At 35.8% G+C, this 18,474-nt stretch overlaps 1 protein-coding gene across 4 annotated transcripts in view; it reads right to left on the bottom strand.

Annotated features, from left to right (window-relative positions):
* Positions 1-18,474, bottom strand: part of mad2l2 (mitotic arrest deficient 2 like 2) — a 43,997-nt gene that overhangs the window by 24,215 nt on the left and 1,308 nt on the right. For 3 of the 4 annotated variants that reach the window (XR_005007664.1, XR_005007662.1, XR_005007663.1), the window contains exons 4-8: positions 17,018-17,118; positions 16,696-16,790; positions 16,170-16,243; positions 15,623-15,715; positions 15,102-15,440 (exon numbers count right to left, since the gene is read on the bottom strand). Coding sequence is in view for 1 of the 4 variants with exons in the window: in XM_036579137.1 (XP_036435030.1) it covers positions 15,387-15,440; positions 15,623-15,715; positions 16,170-16,243; positions 16,696-16,790; positions 17,018-17,118 (417 nt within the window). In the remaining 3 variants the exon portion in view is untranslated. Of the gene's footprint in view, positions 1-15,066; positions 15,441-15,622; positions 15,716-16,169; positions 16,244-16,695; positions 16,791-17,017; positions 17,119-18,474 lie in introns of those variants that run through there. The other variant, XM_036579137.1, reaches the window with a different exon arrangement.

The following is an 18,474-nucleotide window of genomic DNA, read 5'->3' as shown; positions in this document are numbered from 1 at the left end:
CAGCTTTTGTTACCTTGAGATCACAAGACAACTAAGTTGCAATCTCAAGATAACAGTCCAGAAAAATATACATACTTCATGGCCTCTCTCTTCCATAGTATTGCATTTATGCTGTGTTTAATTCTGTATCTTTCTTTCTAGGTATTGACACTGGCCTTTATTTCTGGCAGTGTCTGAGCTCAAGTGTAGTTTGGACAAACTTATTTGCACTGTCTAGGATACATTCACCAAGTAAATAACAAAGTTGCTCTAGGTAAAAGCATCTGCTAAATGCTGTAAATGGAAGTGGAAATGGAAAATGCATAATTCATGCCCACCCACACCCCCCTACATTGTGCTTTGGTCCTCATTCACACTGCCTCCATTTGGCCTTTTAATCTAAACTACTAGGCATAGAGCGTGCCCACCTAACCCACAGCAAAATAGTCCCCAGACCCGTCAAACCTCCACACCCAGCACTAAAAATAAATGTTTGGAAAATATAAGCAAATATTTTGTACATGTTTGGACTAAACAAAACCACAAGAAAACCAACATGGCACCACACGAGGGCAGCGTCAAGTAAAGTCACTGGGTTGCTTCATTACGTTTTATCTGTATCAATATTTATACCTTTTATGCCTTATTATTTTTATGCTACATAGCATCTAAAGGCAAGATAAGTTTATTTACATAATACTTTTCATGCACAAGGGCAATTCAATGTGCTTTACATACATAAAAGCACAAAACATCAAAAGGAAAAATAAAGACAAAGTGCTTAAGAATGAAAAACAATGAGATAAAAATCTTTAAACATATAATTAAAAGAAAGTACATAAAGTAGAATTTAAACAGAGAACTTAAGTGTTATTAAAATTAGCTTGTTAAAGGCAAAGTGCAGTACGAACAGAGCAAGTTTTAGAGCTCAATCAAAGACAGAAAAAGAGAAATCTTTTAACCTAGATTTAAAAATGGCTACATTTGGGGCACATGTAAGATTCTGGAAGTTTGCTCCAGTTCTATGCAGCATAGCTAAATGCTGTTTCACCATGTCTAGCCTGGACTCTGGGCCCTACTAGCTAACCTTACCTCATGGATCTAAGAGACCTACTCGGTTTATATTGTTTAAACATATCAGAGATGTATTCTGGGCCGAAACCATTCAGTGATTTATAGACTAGCAGCAGCACTTAAAATCTATTCTGTTATTAACTGGAAGCCAGTGTAAAGATTTTAGAACTGGAGTAATGTGCTCTGTTCTCTTAATCCGGGGTTAAAAGTCTAGCAGTAGCATTCTGAATGAGCTGCAGCTGTTAAATGGTCTTTTTGGGAAGTCCACTTAAGAGACCATTTATAAGTCAGCCAAAATTAAACTAAAGTCAAAATACATAGCTGTGGCATGCTCTGACATTGGTTAGGCCAAAACAAGTTTCTTGGCAAAATGTAGTTGGGTCATTCTACAGAAACATCTACTTCTCTATCTCTCCATAGGAGTCACTGGTGTTACCAATCCTTATTGGTGTTACACATATAAACATTTTAATGCAAACTGCATTTTACAAAACGGCTGCTACAGAGCATCAAACCACATGTTGTCAATCATGGAGTATCCACTAAAATATGTAATTTAATCCGTTTGTATTCTATTTTTTCACAATTACCTAAGAATAAACTAGGTCACACCAGTGACTTCAACTAAATGCTTTGTATGAAATCAAGAGCTAAATGAGAAAATTTCTGATAACTGAAAAGACACAGTGGACTTACCATGTGCTTTTTTAATAGATCCTCAGAAAATAGGTAAAAGGAAGTGATGTCATCAGTGTGATTTTTATTTCAAAATAAGAGATTTTTGTAACATCACAGTAACATCAGTGACACAACTCCTGGGGACCACAACTTTCATTATATATTTTATAATATTTATTTGGCATTTGTTTTCTTTATGTCATTTAAATCATGTATTTCACAGCCACGTATGGATTATTGCAATTAAAATTGCAGTAAAATATGTTTTTTTTTACCTCAAAATATGGCACTCACCCTTTACACATGGCTGTGAGGACGAGCACTTCTGTGGTGCCTGGAATTCTATATAACTGATTTAAACACCAATACTGCTAAATTGATGGCTCAAGGAGGTGTAATTGTTAAAATAACTTATTTATTTTAAAATATAAATAAATTGTAACCCTAAAATGTTTTTTTTCAAGTATAATATATCTGTAAATGCTAGGGACACAAAAATGGACGTTTCTGTAGAATGACCCAGTAAGATTTGTACGCAGGTTGTTTAGTGGATGTCATACAGCTTCATTACTTGCATGCAGCATGTGGTAGTTAACGTGCTTTTCTCTGTGGTATAACAGTTTATTTGTTCACTGCTCATCTCCTTCCACAGCCAATAACTGTCCAAGCTGTCCACAGAGCCTCTGAATGAATGAATTACTTGGCAGATCACACCGGACCCTCAGGTCAACCTGTCCCGAGCAGAACTCTAAATCAAACTTGATATAACACATGGCAATTTAGGGAAGCTACTCTAGGCTGTCAATAAATGCTGCAGTCAACTTCATTAAGACGTTCACAGTGTGACACTCTGAACTGAAACATTTAGATTTTTGGACTACTTCTGTGAAATAACGTAATTTTTTATCAATTGAAGAAGAACACAATTTTCCATGTTTGCACATGGTTGGTCTCTAAACGTTGAACACCTCAAACTCAGGGTTGGACAGGTTACCTTAAAAATGTATTCCATTACAGCTTACGGAAGTGTAATTGTAACCTAATCCAAATGATTACTATATTAAAGTGATGGATTCTGATTACTTTCTCTTACTTATAGATTACTTACCCTTAACTAAAGACATATTATTAAACAAAAAACAGAGAAAAATTATTTCAACGTGGCTTTTTCAACAAGACCTTAACTTAGCACAAAGCAAACAAGAAAACTGGACTAATTTATAAAGCAAATTGAGAGCGTATAGGTAACAAATATTGTGCCTCACAAAAACGGTCACTGACCTCACATTTAGCAAATGGCCAAATCTAAGAGGAGCAATATATGGAAACATGTAGAATATAAAGGTAACAAATTTGTACAGTACAATTTGAGTTTAGATCTGTATACCTGCAGTGAAAAAGGTGATACGTTTACAAATCATGGCACAGCTACCCAGGAAAAGAACTGAGTGATTTACACAAGAAAACATGGGTGAGACTAAAAGCTCTGAGACTCACCACAGTGGAAAAAGTAATCATTGTACAGTGATTCAGTTCATTCAACATGCAAATGCAATATAGTTTAAAAAATACAGATTTTGCCTTATTTGTTAAAAATCTGTCTTCAGCATACCAAAGTCAAAAGATCAAAACCCTTCATCAACACACACACACACACACACACACACACACACACACACATCATCTAAGCCGATTATCCTTCTGGGTCGTGGCGGTAGCTAGAGCCTATCCCAGCAGTCATTGGGTGGAAGGCAGTATACACCCTGGACCCCTCATCAACACTAATCATAAATATATGTTCTAAAATAGATTTTAAATAGAAGTCATAAATATATTTAAAAATTCTAAGTGGCCATCATGTGTGTTCTCTATGTTAAAAGGCTGTACTGGATCATAAGCTGTCATGTTGGTGCGTTGCGCTCAGACTGTTGATCGTAATTTTTAGAAGCTCCTAATCAGCTCTCAGCATTTCAACAGACAGAAATCAACGTGTACTATGAGTTTAAAAAGGCATTAATTTCATACAAAAACTATGAGGGAGCTGATTGTCTTACAAATAATGTTCATTTACACATATTAATATTTTGCGCCTATCATTGGATCTACTGAAGAAAGAAATCATGCAACTTCAGAGCTCGTAGACTGCGCTCTCAGACTGTTAATGTCAGTTCACTTCAGCTTTAAAATGTGGCAGGTTAACGTTTACATGCAATCAAACTGTAGAATTTTCAGATCTCAGTTCTGACAATAAAAATGAAATACTTGCTGAAATTCTTCATATTGGCTGAATAAAATACCACAAACTGCTGCCAGCATTGGGGGAAGGGAGGGGGAGGTACTTCAGAAATCTCTCCTGGCAGCAGAGCCCCTCTCTTTCCCCCAAACTAAAAAAACTCTTAAAATCTACACAACTCCTGTGATATTAATCATTTAAACAGCCAATTTCGTGTATGTGGTTTGAATCACCCTGTTTTATTATGTACCTGTAATCTGATTACTGTAATTTTCCTCTGTAACTGTAACAGAATACAGTATACAGTTACATGTATTCCTACCCTGCCCAAATCAGCACAGAAAAAAATCACAGCAGCAAACTTTTCATGCTCAATCTTTTCAAAATGTCACCGCCTGACTGAACGTCCTGAATGAGAAGAATGCAGCACTGTGATTTACAGTGAAGTGGTGGAATGTAATGTATATTGCTATTATTATTATTATGATTATGATTATGATTATTATTAGTAGTAGTAGCAGTAGCAGTAGTAGTAGTAGTACAGCATATACCTTTTTAAAATAAGTGCGAAAAGGTTAATCTTACATCATATACGTAATAATTATACTATATAAATATATGATGTGTGATATACATACACTCATGATCTTACATTTGCACATTTAACATCTCTATTTCTACACGTGTATTTCCATTTCTGTGTTTTTTATGTTTTAGTCTCAAAACTGAAGTTCCACTTCTTAGAAAAAGAAAAACTAAATTAAAGATTGGGTTCAAAGAAAGTACATAGGCACCACTAGACTGTGTTTCTGTTACACTTATGGTAACGTACTTAATCTAACACAGTTAGAGCATCAGCAAAAACTAACTTAGACCAGCTGTGGTGTGCAGTTCTTTCAGCTGGTATTGCAAAACATTGTGAAACACACAAAACAATGATAAGAAATAGTCCTACCTTCAACTTTTGCTGTCTTCTGTTGTGTGTGTGCTTTTTCAATAGCACACATGTGGGTTGTGTGCAGGTGCATGTGTGAGAGTTGGGTGGCTGTTGTGGTGGAAGCCATTTTCAAAGCTGTAACAGTGACATAAAACTGCATGAAAGTGGTAACATGATTAAGCAAAATCAATTAATTCATGAAGTTGGATCGCTGATTGTAGTCACTGTATTTATGCAGTTATGTAATATTACATAGTGGGTTTGGTTACTTCAGTGCTTTGAATAATAAGTCAGTTTATATAAGGCTGTGATGGTCTTCGAGACGTTTTTATTTTTTTCTTTCTATGGCGTGCTGTTGATTTAGTTGTCTTTAACCTAGAATTTGATTGGTCAACAATGGAATGCAAAATATTTAGCAACTGCATTTTATTTGTGTTTTCGGTTTATTTATTCATAAAACTTTAGTACTGTAATGTGCTCTATTACTACATAATAAAATTTATTGAAAATGTGTTCTCAATAGCCCTGCGATTGACTGGTGACCTGTCCAGGGTGTATCCTGCCTTCCACCCAATGACTGCTGGGATAGGCTCCAGCTCCCCCCTGCGACCCAGAAGGATAAGCGGCTTAGAAAATGTGTGTGTGTGTGTGTGTGTGTGTGTGTTCTCAATAGCCTAATATAAAAAAAGATGAAAGAATTCATATAGATTTTACATCACTGTCAATATGTAACATTATATAAAACTGCAGCCTTCTCTTTTTGCTTTCTCCTGTATATTTTTTGTAGATTAATGCATTTTTTTTTTGACTCATGACTATGAGAACTTGTTTATCACTTTGTGTTTTTTTTTTTCAGTTTCATGACGTATAAGATGGAAAGAGGAAAAAGAGGTGATGGAAACCCTGTGGGAGGAAAACGTATCAATCAAGTCAGACACTAGATGGTGAGAACATTTTTGGGTCTGAAAGTTTAGAACATAGTGCAGATCAAATAACATTTCTATTAAATAACAATAAAACCTTCATAAGAAGGTCAGAATAACAGTAAGCACATGATCATTTGCACAGACATTGAAATAATTTATGTTTGTGCATCAGACAACGTCGGCTCAGCTGGACAAAGCATTGCCTACAACGAAAAGTATCTGTTTCTAAAGTAGGAAGGTGCTTATTAAAGCTTCATTTCTGCTCTCCTGCTTTCTAAAGGAAAACAACTCCACTGGACCATAATGTAACCTTGAAAAAGATAAAGAAAAACTTAAAATGTGCTACAACTTATTTACACCTACCAAACAAATACCAGTTCCAGATGAAATCACACACACACACACCTTAAGTTCCATTTTGTATTGTGCTGAACTTTAAGGTAACCGATTATGACAGATTTTTGTTGGTATGTTAATATTTATGCCTACAGTAGAAGTGAAAATGTAAATGAATGTAAATGTAAATTGGCCTAGCTGAAAGAAAACAAATGAAAAGAAAACGTCTTCAGTAGGAGTACAAAGAGTTCCCTACAGAAATGCAGTGAAGATTTTTTGTACCTTCTGCAGCTATTATCATAGGAAGTGATGTTTTCAGGGTCCCAGCCCTGGTCCTGGAGTACCCTTGCCATGTACGCTTTAGTGTTTTTCATAAAAAATGTTTATATATGGTTATAATTACACATAAACATAATAAATAGTAATTTACAGTTATTAAAATATTAATTTAAACACATATATTTGCTTGTTTTAAGCATGTCTAAACTTTTCATTCAATGATAAATCTGTAGATTCAGATTCAGCCAATCAGCAGTGAGGACAGGGAAAGCACCATTTCACCGAAAAAAGAACTCTCACAGCCGAAGCGTTTTGGGGAAAGTTTGAACTGAATATGTGAACGAAGAAGATTAAGAGAGAATTTGACCTCAACAGAACTTGGAAAATTTGACATTAGGACACTGAAACACTGAGAGGTTTGGTAAGTTAACTTTTTTTGTTGTGAATTGATGTTTAAATTTTCCCTCAGGCTAGCAGTCTATCATAGCTAGCTAGCTAACATGCAGTAAGACTGAAGTCAAATCCATCACAGTAACTTATTTTCTGATTTTAACAGTCAGCCCACGATTTGATTCTCAAAACTGGCCTTATAATCAGATGCTTTTATGATATTTCAATAAAGAAAAAGGAAAAATCAAGCATCCTTGTTGTTGCACAGCTTTTTACAGAGACTAGAGCTGGGAGGGAGGAGTGTCTTGTTGGTGCTGGCTGATGGTGACTTTTGGAATGCAATCTCATTAGATGGCATGATTAATAGAATGCCTATTCTCCACGATGCACTGTCATATTTTGTATTGTGATACCACAATGTCACAATGTGAACCATCAGCAAGTTTGAGACCTTAATGATGACTTGGGAGTGGTTTAAGTGGGTTGAGAGAAGTTTTGGGCATGTATCTGGGTTGTTGATGTGTCATGGCATTTTTACTGTCTTTGTCTCAAAAGATAAAAATGAAAATAATTAGTACAAACATTATTTATAATGCAGTAAATGGTTAGTCATGTTTGTGTTTCACATTCACCTGCTGTTCTCAAAACTGCTTTATAACATTTAAAAACAAATTGAGCCAAATCTCAAAAAATGTCCTATGGTGTGACTGTTTCAAGCATGGTTCAGTAAATTATAACTTTTATAAATAAAAAAGAGAAGCATAAAAATGTTGATAAATATCCCAGGCATAATTTTACAAGTGTCTCTTTTAGTAAATGGCAGTCATATACTCATCCATATATTTCTAAAAGTCTAGGAATTTTGTAAAAACATTTCCTCCAGTGTGACCCCATATCCTGATTTTAAATCTGACAATTCTGTGGACAACTTTCAGCTGAAGAACCCAATTTTTTCAGACACCAAAAGTGTTAAGTTTTGTTGTCCTTTGGTGTGATTGGCCCTACATTATTTTTTTTATATTCACTGGAACAGGGAGGACTGACCTTGTTTCTTTCATTGGAATACAGTGAACTGCTACACTTAAACTGACAGACGCATCTCCTACAATTTTTTTATTGGTCCACAGAAGACACAATTGATTTTGAAGTGCTATTGTTTACTATACTTATCTTTTAGACATGTAGTTATTTCATTATATTTTTATTGAATGTGTTTTACATTCTTTCTTTTTTTATCTCTTTTATATCAGCTAAGTTATTCTGACTATATTTATTTGAATGAATGTGGCTGAATAAGTTGAACCACTCCTTCCAAAACACCAGACACACTGTAGATACAGGATTCGTAGTATGCTTCCAATTCTTTGTTTGACCATTCAAATCTGTGTTGAGTTAAATTAGGTGTGCTGATGGTGGAATTTAGGAAATCTATTCAGTTATGCATAGAGTTACAGTGATTTTACAATTAAGAGGTGTTGTTAGGCATGACAAAGTGGAAAGTAGTAGTTTCTTGAACAAACAAACATACAAAATTCACTGTAAATAAATACAATGATAATATGGAAATTGTGGATAAATTCTACATATTTCATCGTTCTAAAAACATACATTTCTCACTAAATTAATGCCATTACATATTGCTAAGATATAAAGCTAATATACGTCTTTCAAAATATTCAAATATAGAATTAGCTTGAGCACCTCCCCTGGTGTGTGTTTTGTTTATACGAATGTGGCCCTAATCATACAAGAAAGAATGCTGATTTGTGATGAACATATTTAAAACATAGAAAGGAGTTATATATTAAGTTATATATAAGTCAAGTAAGAAACGCACTTGTTAACTGTATAAGAACCGTACAGTTTTTGTTTCATATCGGTTGTTTGGTGGTAACTAATGTTCTATAACACAGAAGGCATTTACAGACAAAACTTTCTATAAAATTATTATTCATCTAGTTTAACAAAAAATGAAACATACCTTTCAATGAGGAGCCAACCTTTCACTGAGTGTAGCTGCACAAGTGAAAACAATACTGCTGTCTTACAGCATGCAAATCATACTTCTGTCAGAAGACGATATTCTGGAGAACGGGATCAATGTGGTCAACAGGACTTGGAATTTAATGGCACTAATCATAATAAAGGTAAGTAATATACACTGGTACAGTGAAGTTGCTTCGTAATGCTTTAATTTATGAATACTTCGATGAGTGCTGTATTTACTAAGGCTGAGTAGCATTATTATGAAACTGTCTCAAGTTGTACGTAGAGCACTATTTTTGCTTTGGCATAGTTTCAGTATGGAAAATGGTGGTTACACCTAGTGCTGCATGCAACACTTCTGTTGCTAACTTAGCAAAAGGCTGTCACACTTTGGCCTCATAGCCGTGTGCTAAAGCAGCTTCTGAAATGAAGCAGGACAGCACCGTAAAGTTAGTTTTATTTTTGATATTTGTCTTTTTGTTTGTTCTATTATGAATGAAACCCACTTTCTGCAGTTTGGGTGACATTTAACATATACCTCACAGACCACATTTGCTGTGTTGTTAACTTTGAGCTATGGGAAGAATCGCACACCACTTTAATTTTGAATAAGGACATTTGATCAACCCGTAGCTAACAGACATACTTGCCAATACTTATTCTAACAACAGTGAGCGTACCTTACCTATAAAGAGTGATCTTACCCGTATACTGGTAGAAAGTTAGCTTATGTTGGACATTCGATATTCCTCAGACATTCACAATCTTTGAAGTTCAAAAGATGCTTAAACATCTAGAACTTTTACTTAAAAACAACCACAACAGTGTACAAGGGAAAGTTTTATTTTATTCATTTTAAGTGGAATTTTCTCTATTACAACAAAAGTGTTAAAAATCCACCAAACACTCAGCAAGTCAAGTTAGGGGCCATCTTCAAATAGGTCACTTCTCAAGGATTCTTACTTCTAGACCAGTTGTCAAGGATTAAATAACCGATCATCCTTATTGGCCGTATTAAATTCAACATTGAAATCAATGATTTGGTGCAGCTGTATATATATATATATATATATTACACTCAATTGTGCATGATTGCTGACACCAAGCTGCACCAATTCAAAATGAACATCTACTGTTCAAGGGAACAGTTTGGAGGAAAACAAGTATGTGTGCACAGATGTAGGTATGGTCTACAAATGCATGCATTTTATTCTGATTGGGAATGTGGTCTCAGTTTTTCAGTATTAACCTAAAAGGAGGGGTATGTTAAATGTCACCCAAACCATAAAAGACAAGGTGTGCATCACTTTCTGTGGTCATAACGACCAGTATAGTCAATTCAAAAGTTACTAGCACTGAAAAGACGAATATCAAAAATAAAACTAATTCTACTGTGCCTCACCAGACAAATGCAATTAAACTGAGATGAAATCATCATGTCAGTCGCCATCTTAATGGATAATTTGTTATGTTACTTAATTGAATCTGTTTGACATGGCTAAAATGCAAATGTTAAAAATGTGGCCTGAGTATTGTGCTTCCACTTTCATCAAAAGCCAGGCTTCAAAAGAAGATCAAAGGAAATCTAATGGAACAAAAACAGTCTAACTGAACTCCACATGTTGCACCTTCAGGTTACAGTATAGGTTTCAGTATATCATAGGTATAAGATCAAAGAATAGGTTTTTGTTGGTTTCTAGTTTACTGGCATGTCTAAACATCAGTCACGTACTTGCTAGCATATTTATGTCAGTTCTGCTCTGCAGCACTTGCTTTCACATGTTTTTCTTTTTACAGGACACATATGTTTGTGGTTTAAACCTTGCTCTATACTTGCTTCCATCACATCCTGTATAGTCTGTACACACCAAGTTGAGTTCTTTTACTTTTGTTTTTGAGAGATAAAAAAAGACAAAAAAATAAATAAATAAAACATCCAGCAAGCAAACATGCTAAAATCATTAGAACTACACCAGGCTATGCAGCTAATAAACAGACACTACTCAGCACTGCCCTCTAAACATGTTAGAGCACCAAGTTAGACTTAGTTTAGAACCTTTTTTTATCATCATAAGTCCTACAATGTCTCAATGAATGCACTTACTGCTTTTTATTTACAATTATTTGCTATCCAACACCCAATTTCATAGTGTGTTTGTTGCAGCATAATATGACTGTGAAATCTAACAACTGTGGAAAATGACTGCAGACATCTCCAGTCATTGTGATTAGGCTTTTATGTAATAATTGTGACATGCCTACTCTGATTTTTACACGTGAGAGTTCAGAATTTAAGTTACAAATGAACATGTTATTTGTATGGTCAGGATGTGGTGACGTGTGCTTGGGTAGCTCCATTTTTTCCCGTAGTAACAAATCATGTGTGAGTATGCCAGGGGTGATTCTAAAATCAGAGCTTTAGGGGTGCTGAGCACTTATTTTCATCAGATCTTCTATCATTCTACAACATTAATTAGCTGACACACATACAGACACTAATAGCACCTTGGCTTTAATATCAACACATAGCCCTACCAATGGCACAACAGTGAGCTTCTCTTACTCACATTCAAACAGTGGACGGTCATTGATTGACAACCTGCAACATTAGCTTGCTAGATAAAAAAAAAAAAATATCAGATAGCTAACAAGAACAACATAAAGAGTGATCTGTGATTCAGTGCAGCAAAATGAGGACTGCTGCTAATAACTGTAATGTGTTGGTCCTGAGTAATAAGAAATCCTCATCTGCGCTGCTTACTAGAACCATCACACCACACAGTCAACCTGTAACTGTGCTCAGCACAGTTACTGCATGGCTTCGGGGAGAGGGAGGTGGGGAAGAGTAGGAGTGGGAAAGTGGATAATAACATTTGCTTATAAGAGACAAACTTTTTACTCTTGTTTTTAGGGGACATGCCCAAGGAGTATGCTGACCAAGGAGGGGAAGGATGGTCATGTTTATGAGCTTCAATGTTATTGTGTAGCGTTACTTTTACAATTACAATTATAGCTAGCTAACAGAACTTTCATGCTATATTTCACAACAGCATCGCATGAACAGAACATGAAAAGATAACCTGGTCAAGAGCTGGGCTGTACCAGTAATAATTAAGGCAGGTTTAATTTCAAATCTTTAGTCACCATAAAACTACAACATACTCATTGCAAAATGCTGCCTAAATGTCTGTTAAAGGCTTCAGCTCTTCATATTTAAGCTAGAAAGTTCATGTGCAGCATCAGCTTTTTATTCTTGCCATCATGAACCGCCACAGGAGATGTCAAAACGTCAAAAAAACACATTAAATCTGATTTGACTGGTCAAACTTGCATGTCCAAGTATCTTGTTTGGAATCAGAATTAAAACATAAAAATTTGGCTTTTATCATTTTCGCTTTAATTAGATATGCTGAAAAAACTGTGAACTGTCTATTTGAACAAGCCTTAAAAACATCCACATAAGCTAGTCACAACTTACACATTTTACGCTCTTACTAAATTCTGAACTTCCTTTAAACTCACACTTTAAATGTGACTTTAAGCTGTTATGTTAGATGTTAAGTGGTTATGAGCAACTGTCTTAAGTAGCCTCTTAGGTACGTGCTTCATATGTCTTCAATTATGAATCAGTAATATGAATTCAAATAAATTGTGTAAAAGTGATCTGAAATGCTAATTAATTGTACTGATTGTTTTATGCACTGTGCTTACAATTATTTAACTTAGTATAGTCTTGTTTAAGCAAGGAAAAAATTTTAAGTAGATTTAACTTATATTAAGTTACATTGACATAATTTAGTTGACAGTTGTTGCAGACATGCTCAGCTGGCATAGAAACACTGAGCAGCAGAGAACTTTGTAACTTGCTCACAGCCAACAAGGACAACCAAAAAAGCAGGATCGAGAACACATACAAAAAGGAAGGTGGCTACGGCAAAGACAACACAACACAAAGAAGGTACGTACAACAACATATCTTGTATTCAGATACAAGAGAAGTAAATCTGACAAGTCACTGAGTTCTTCGAAACAACACAGCCTCTGACCTGTGGACCTCCAAAAATTAGTATTGATACTGGAAGAATTCTGATTTTTTTCTGATGGAAGGAGTAGGACACAGACAAATCTGTACAATCATCATTTTGTTAACTGGTAGGGGTGGAGTGATGACATGGGGTTTGTTCCCATGGCACATAACATGGCACATAACAAGGCTGTTCCCTAAGACGTCACATACAAACCCTTTTCCAAAAAAGTTGGGACGCTGTGCAAAATGTAAATAAAAACAAAATGCAATTATGCACAAATCATTTAAACCCTATATTTCAATGAAAATAGTACAAAGACAAAATATCAGATGTTGAGAAATTTTATTGTTCTTTGAAAAAATATGCCCATTTTGAATTTGATGCCGACAACATGTTCCAAAAAAGCTGGGACGGGGGAAACAAAAGGCTGGTGAAGTTGTGTAATGCTTAAAAAAAAAAACACCTGGTGGTTGACTGGCAAATAGCTGTTACACTAATTAGATGGCACGATCAAAATTCAAGAATAACGTTTCTCAACATAAAATAGCAAAGAACTTTAGCTTTTCATCATCTACGGTACATAATAACATTAAAAGATTCAGACAATCTGGAGGAATCTCTGTATGCGAGAGGCAAGGCCAAAAACCAGTATTTGCTGGCCGTAATCTTTGGGCCATGCATCAAAAAGGCAGCACTGCATTAAAAACAGGCATAATTCTGTAGAGGAAATCACTGCATGGGCTCAGAAACACAGAAATAGTTTGCCGCTGCATCCACAAATGCAAAATAAAATCTCATACGTAAAGAAGAAACCATATATAAACAGGATCCAGAAATACTGCCACCTTCTCTGGGCCCGAGCCCATTTAAAATAGACTGAGGGAAAAGTGGAAATGTGTCCTGTGGTCCGACGACTCAAAATTTGAATTTCTTTTTGGAAATCATGGACACAGCGTCTTTAGTCCTCCGGGCTAAAGACCACTCAGCTTGTTATCAGTGCACAGTTCAAAAACTAGTATTCATGATGGTATAGAGGTGCATTAGTGCACATGGCATTGGTGAAGTGCACATCTATGAAGGCACCATCAATGCTGAACAATAATATACATATTTTGGCAACATATGCTGCCATCCAGACGACGTCTTTTTCAGGAAATGCCTTGCTTATTTCAGCAAGACAATGCCAAATCACATTCTGCATGTTTTACAACTGCATGGCTCCATATTGAAAGAGTCTGGGTGCTCAACTGGCCTGCCTGCAGTCCAGACCTATCAACCACTGAAAACATTTGGCACATTATGACAAAGGAGACCCCGAATTGTTGAGCAGCTGAAATCCTGTATCAAACAAGAATGTATAAACCATTTCACTTTCAAAACTACAGCAGTTGGTTTCTTCAGTTCCCCAACACTTACAGAGTGTTGTTAAAAGAAGAGGTGATGAAACACAGTGGTAAACATGCCCCTGTCCCAACTTTTTTGGAACGTGTTGTTGGCATCAAATTCAAAATGGGCATACATTTTTCAAAAAACACTAAAATTTTTCAGGTTCCACATTTGATATGTTGTCTTTTTAGTATTGTACTTTAAAAATATGGTTTACATAATTTGCATATCATTGTATTCTATATTTATTTACATTCTGCACAGCGTTTTTTGGAAATAGGGTTGTACATATATACACATACGTATACATACATATACACCTACACCCACACCCACACCCACACCCACACACTTGAGAACTGTAAAGAAGATATTTTAGTGGGTATTTCATTCAGTGAGTATGGGGCAGTATAAGTATGAGCAGCATTAAAAGCAAATCATATTCAGAAAGCAGAATGTCTTCTTGTTGCTGCTGTGGTGGTCTAAAAAAATCCAAATGTTGCATCCATGTAAAAGGTAAATTAATTTTTATAAGACATTCATGAGAAACACATACTGAACAGGGTGTGTGAAATGTTTCCTGTGAGGTGGAACAGCTTGTTCTTCTGCACACAGCAACATGAGCATTTGGTGCTTCATTAGCTCTGTGAAATGATCTCCAATTTTCAGAAAATACTCTTTTGACAAAAATGCACAGAAACTTGCTTCCTGCAACACCACGCTGGCACTAAAGACCAGCTGGTCCAAAACAAAAAAGAAACAAGATTTATGTTGGAAGCACAGGTACATTTTATCTTACAACTCAAAGCACAAACTGATGGTCTGCTCTCAACCTTTCACTTAAAAGAACGTTTATTTTATTTACTTACCACCATAGTGGTAATTCCAAAGTATGAACACCTGTAGTCAGTCGCACAACGTCTTTACTCTGAAGGAAACGGAAAATGTGACAACAAAGAGGAAGTGTTTTTTCAAAATGATCTAACAAATAACGCTCCAGATGTACCTTTTGCTCTTCCGTTGCTTATTTTAAAAAAATGACTAAAATGTATTTTGCTTAAGATTATATTTATTTCTTTTTTACAGAATAAATGACCAAAAAAGTATTGACAAAGCTTATCTGCCTAAATATGTTTTCAGCAGGCACAGTCCTTTCACGCTGTGTTTTGGGGTCCTTTATGTGCACGTTCCTCAACGTATAGCTGCATCTGTTGAAAGCAGGACATTGCATCATGTGATGTAAGGACTATGAGAGTCTGAATGTTTATAGCTGCTTTAATAAAACTTTAATAAGTGGCTAAAGATGAAGGGGTTGTTTTATTCCTTTCCTTTAACATTACGTAGAAAATTGTACTACACAAACACCATCAATGTGAAAATGCAGTGTCACCTTTACAATGTCTGAGGTCATTGTTTTCAGAGGGATGAGTCTGGGCTCTTGCATGAGGACCTCCTGCTCATCTGCTACAATCCAGGGAAAGTCCTGCACACAACGCTTTTTAATATCACATCTCATGACAAATTTCAAATTAAAAATGAGAATGAATAAGACTCAGTTCAGTACTAAAGCAATTACACACATTACAAGAAAGGTGGAGGCTGTTTCTGTAAAATGTTTGCACATGGCTGCAACTGTAAACTCCGCAACATTGCAGTGTTTGTGTGGGTTGTCCCTGCAGTTTGGGAATTAGTGACTAATTTCAGGTGTACTTGTAGATGTTGCAGTAAATTAGACATAAAACACGATCAAAACATCACGTTAAAAGGTTTTAACAAGAGTTAAATAGCAGAAAATGTAAGAGAATACAGTTATACAGTTGTGCCATTACTGTAAGTAATGCTGAAACAAAATGTATCATTACTGTAACTGAGCAATGCTAAAATAAAGGAGGTGAAATAACTGAATTAGAATAAGGGAGATGGATATTTGCCCCCACCTTGATCACCTGAACTTTCTCCATGTTTCTAGTGGCAGATTCTCTGGTGTAAACTAACACAGTAAACGTGCACCCTGTAAAGGAGAGACAGGAAACCAACAGTTACAATCAACCAATCAATAGTGTAGAGATATTCATGAGTCACTTCATGTGAGTCCAAGCTGAGTCTCGAGTCCTTGGGAGTGTGAGTCTCAAGCAGAGAATTTTAGTTTAGTCTCATTATTAACTGCATTGTACAAAGGTAAAAACCCCCAAAACCCTGTCAGGTTTGACACGGCCTCAAATAAGAGCCTTTCATTATAGAAAAACCTTCAGTCTAATGTTTAAAGAAAAGAGGCAAAACACCTTGAAACTGCTGGTTTGTCTGTAGTTTATAAGTCATTAGCCATCTAATTAGTGTAACAGCTAATCCAGCTGAAGTTTACTAAATTTTAAAGGAATGTGATCTGTAACTTACTAAAACTTCAGTTAAATTAGTCGACAGCTTCAGCTAGATTAGTTATTGGCTATTAGGCTTCTATCTTACCTGGTGGGTTGTTATCCAGAACAGCATCACACACGCTGATCTTCAGGATTACAGCTCGCAGCAGTTGCTCTACGTGAGAAAGCAGAGTCTCAGAGCTGCAAGAGTGGATATAAAGATAAGAGATCATGCACTGAAGACAGACCAAAAAACACCATCAGAGGTGGTTCTATGACCACCACATGACTAGCCTTGAGTGAGTGCAGATGGTAAATATTATTGGATGTGGTGAAGTAGGGTAGTTATTTGTGTTCTTTTTCATTAAAGTGCAAGTTCCTAAGAAGTTGATTAAGTAAGATAACAAGAAACTGCTTATTGAGTTCACCTGATTGAAAGGAGAGGAGGCTGCGAGATCTCAAACACAAATCTCTCCACCGGGTGATGCTCTTTATCCATGATTACCACTACAACTTTCTCTGCCTCATTCTGCATAAAAAGCACAGGTGTTAAATATTATGCATGATTACACCACAACAGAAAGCTGAACTGTATATCACAACATATAATTCACACCATCAAGGAACTAGTTAGAGTATACAAATATGACAATGAATCAATATCAGAGATGCATAATTAAATTTAGAACTGTGCATAACAAGAGAGCGCTTGCTCTTGAGGTTTCTTCTTAACTGTGATTGAAAACAATTCAGAAAGCCTTGCAGCTTTGAAAACGCAGTACAGTTACAGTTGGTGGTTTGCAGAAATGAAAGCAGTCAATCTGAAGACCGCAGAGGAAGCAATCTAACATGCATTAGAACACTGTGTGTGTTCATTTTGTTCTGATAATCATGTTCACTTATTGAAGTGCTATAAAATTACGATATTATATGTATGAATGTTTTTTTAACTTCTTCATTTCTTTGTTTGATGGGTGTAAATGTGCTTCAGTAAAATGTTATATGTGTATCAAATACATAATTGGTGGATTCACACCTCTCTAAAAGCTTGAGATGTATGGAACTGTGCCAAAACTTCTGAAACTGTCAAAGCCCTTCTACTGTTTCAGTGACATCCGACGTTTCGGATGTCATATTGACGTGGTAAAGGTAATTTGACACAAGCATCAACACTGCTTTGAAACAGCATGCCTTGCCATAGTGAAATGAGCTTTAATGCCTCGATATCAAACAGCCCATCACTAGTGTAGGGATATATAGAGTTTTTTTTTTTATTAAAACGACGATTGTGATGTCTTTACAGCCGATGGGCAATATTTTGGCTGATTTCTTAACCTGAAGCTCACGCTGTGGGCTAAATGAACACACGAAACCTACCAGCACATTTCCAGTACTTTCTGTTACGAAAACAGTATAAATTGCACAGTATAAATAACATATTTAATCTTTAATTTATTATTTAATCTTTAAACGGCTTTAATCAAATACCTGCGTAACATGATTCAAAAAACATGCTACACTCATTGAGTCATGCTAGGACACTGTGGTACAAGTGAACTGGCAACATTGAAATACAGTGCAAGTGCACTTGCCTTCCTCACATTATTTGCATCATAAAAATGCAACACAGATTGGCCAAAATAACAATAATAAATCGGCCAACTGTAGATTTTGGATCAAAAAATTGCTGATTCTAATCTCTAACGATCTCTGATTCTTGCATCCCAAATCATTAATACTATTCAAATATTCAAAGCCAATAAAATGCTACTTTATCATCAGTATTATACCATACATTATTTGATGCCTCGACATGAAACAACATTGGTAAGCATATCACAATACACAAAGCTTTATTTCATCTGATGTGGATGAGCTTATGATG

This window comes from Colossoma macropomum, unplaced genomic scaffold (genome assembly GCF_904425465.1).
Source record: "Colossoma macropomum unplaced genomic scaffold, Colossoma_macropomum, whole genome shotgun sequence".
Lineage (NCBI taxonomy): Eukaryota > Metazoa > Chordata > Actinopteri > Characiformes > Serrasalmidae > Colossoma > Colossoma macropomum.
This window is presented reverse-complemented; position numbering and strand designations above follow the sequence as displayed.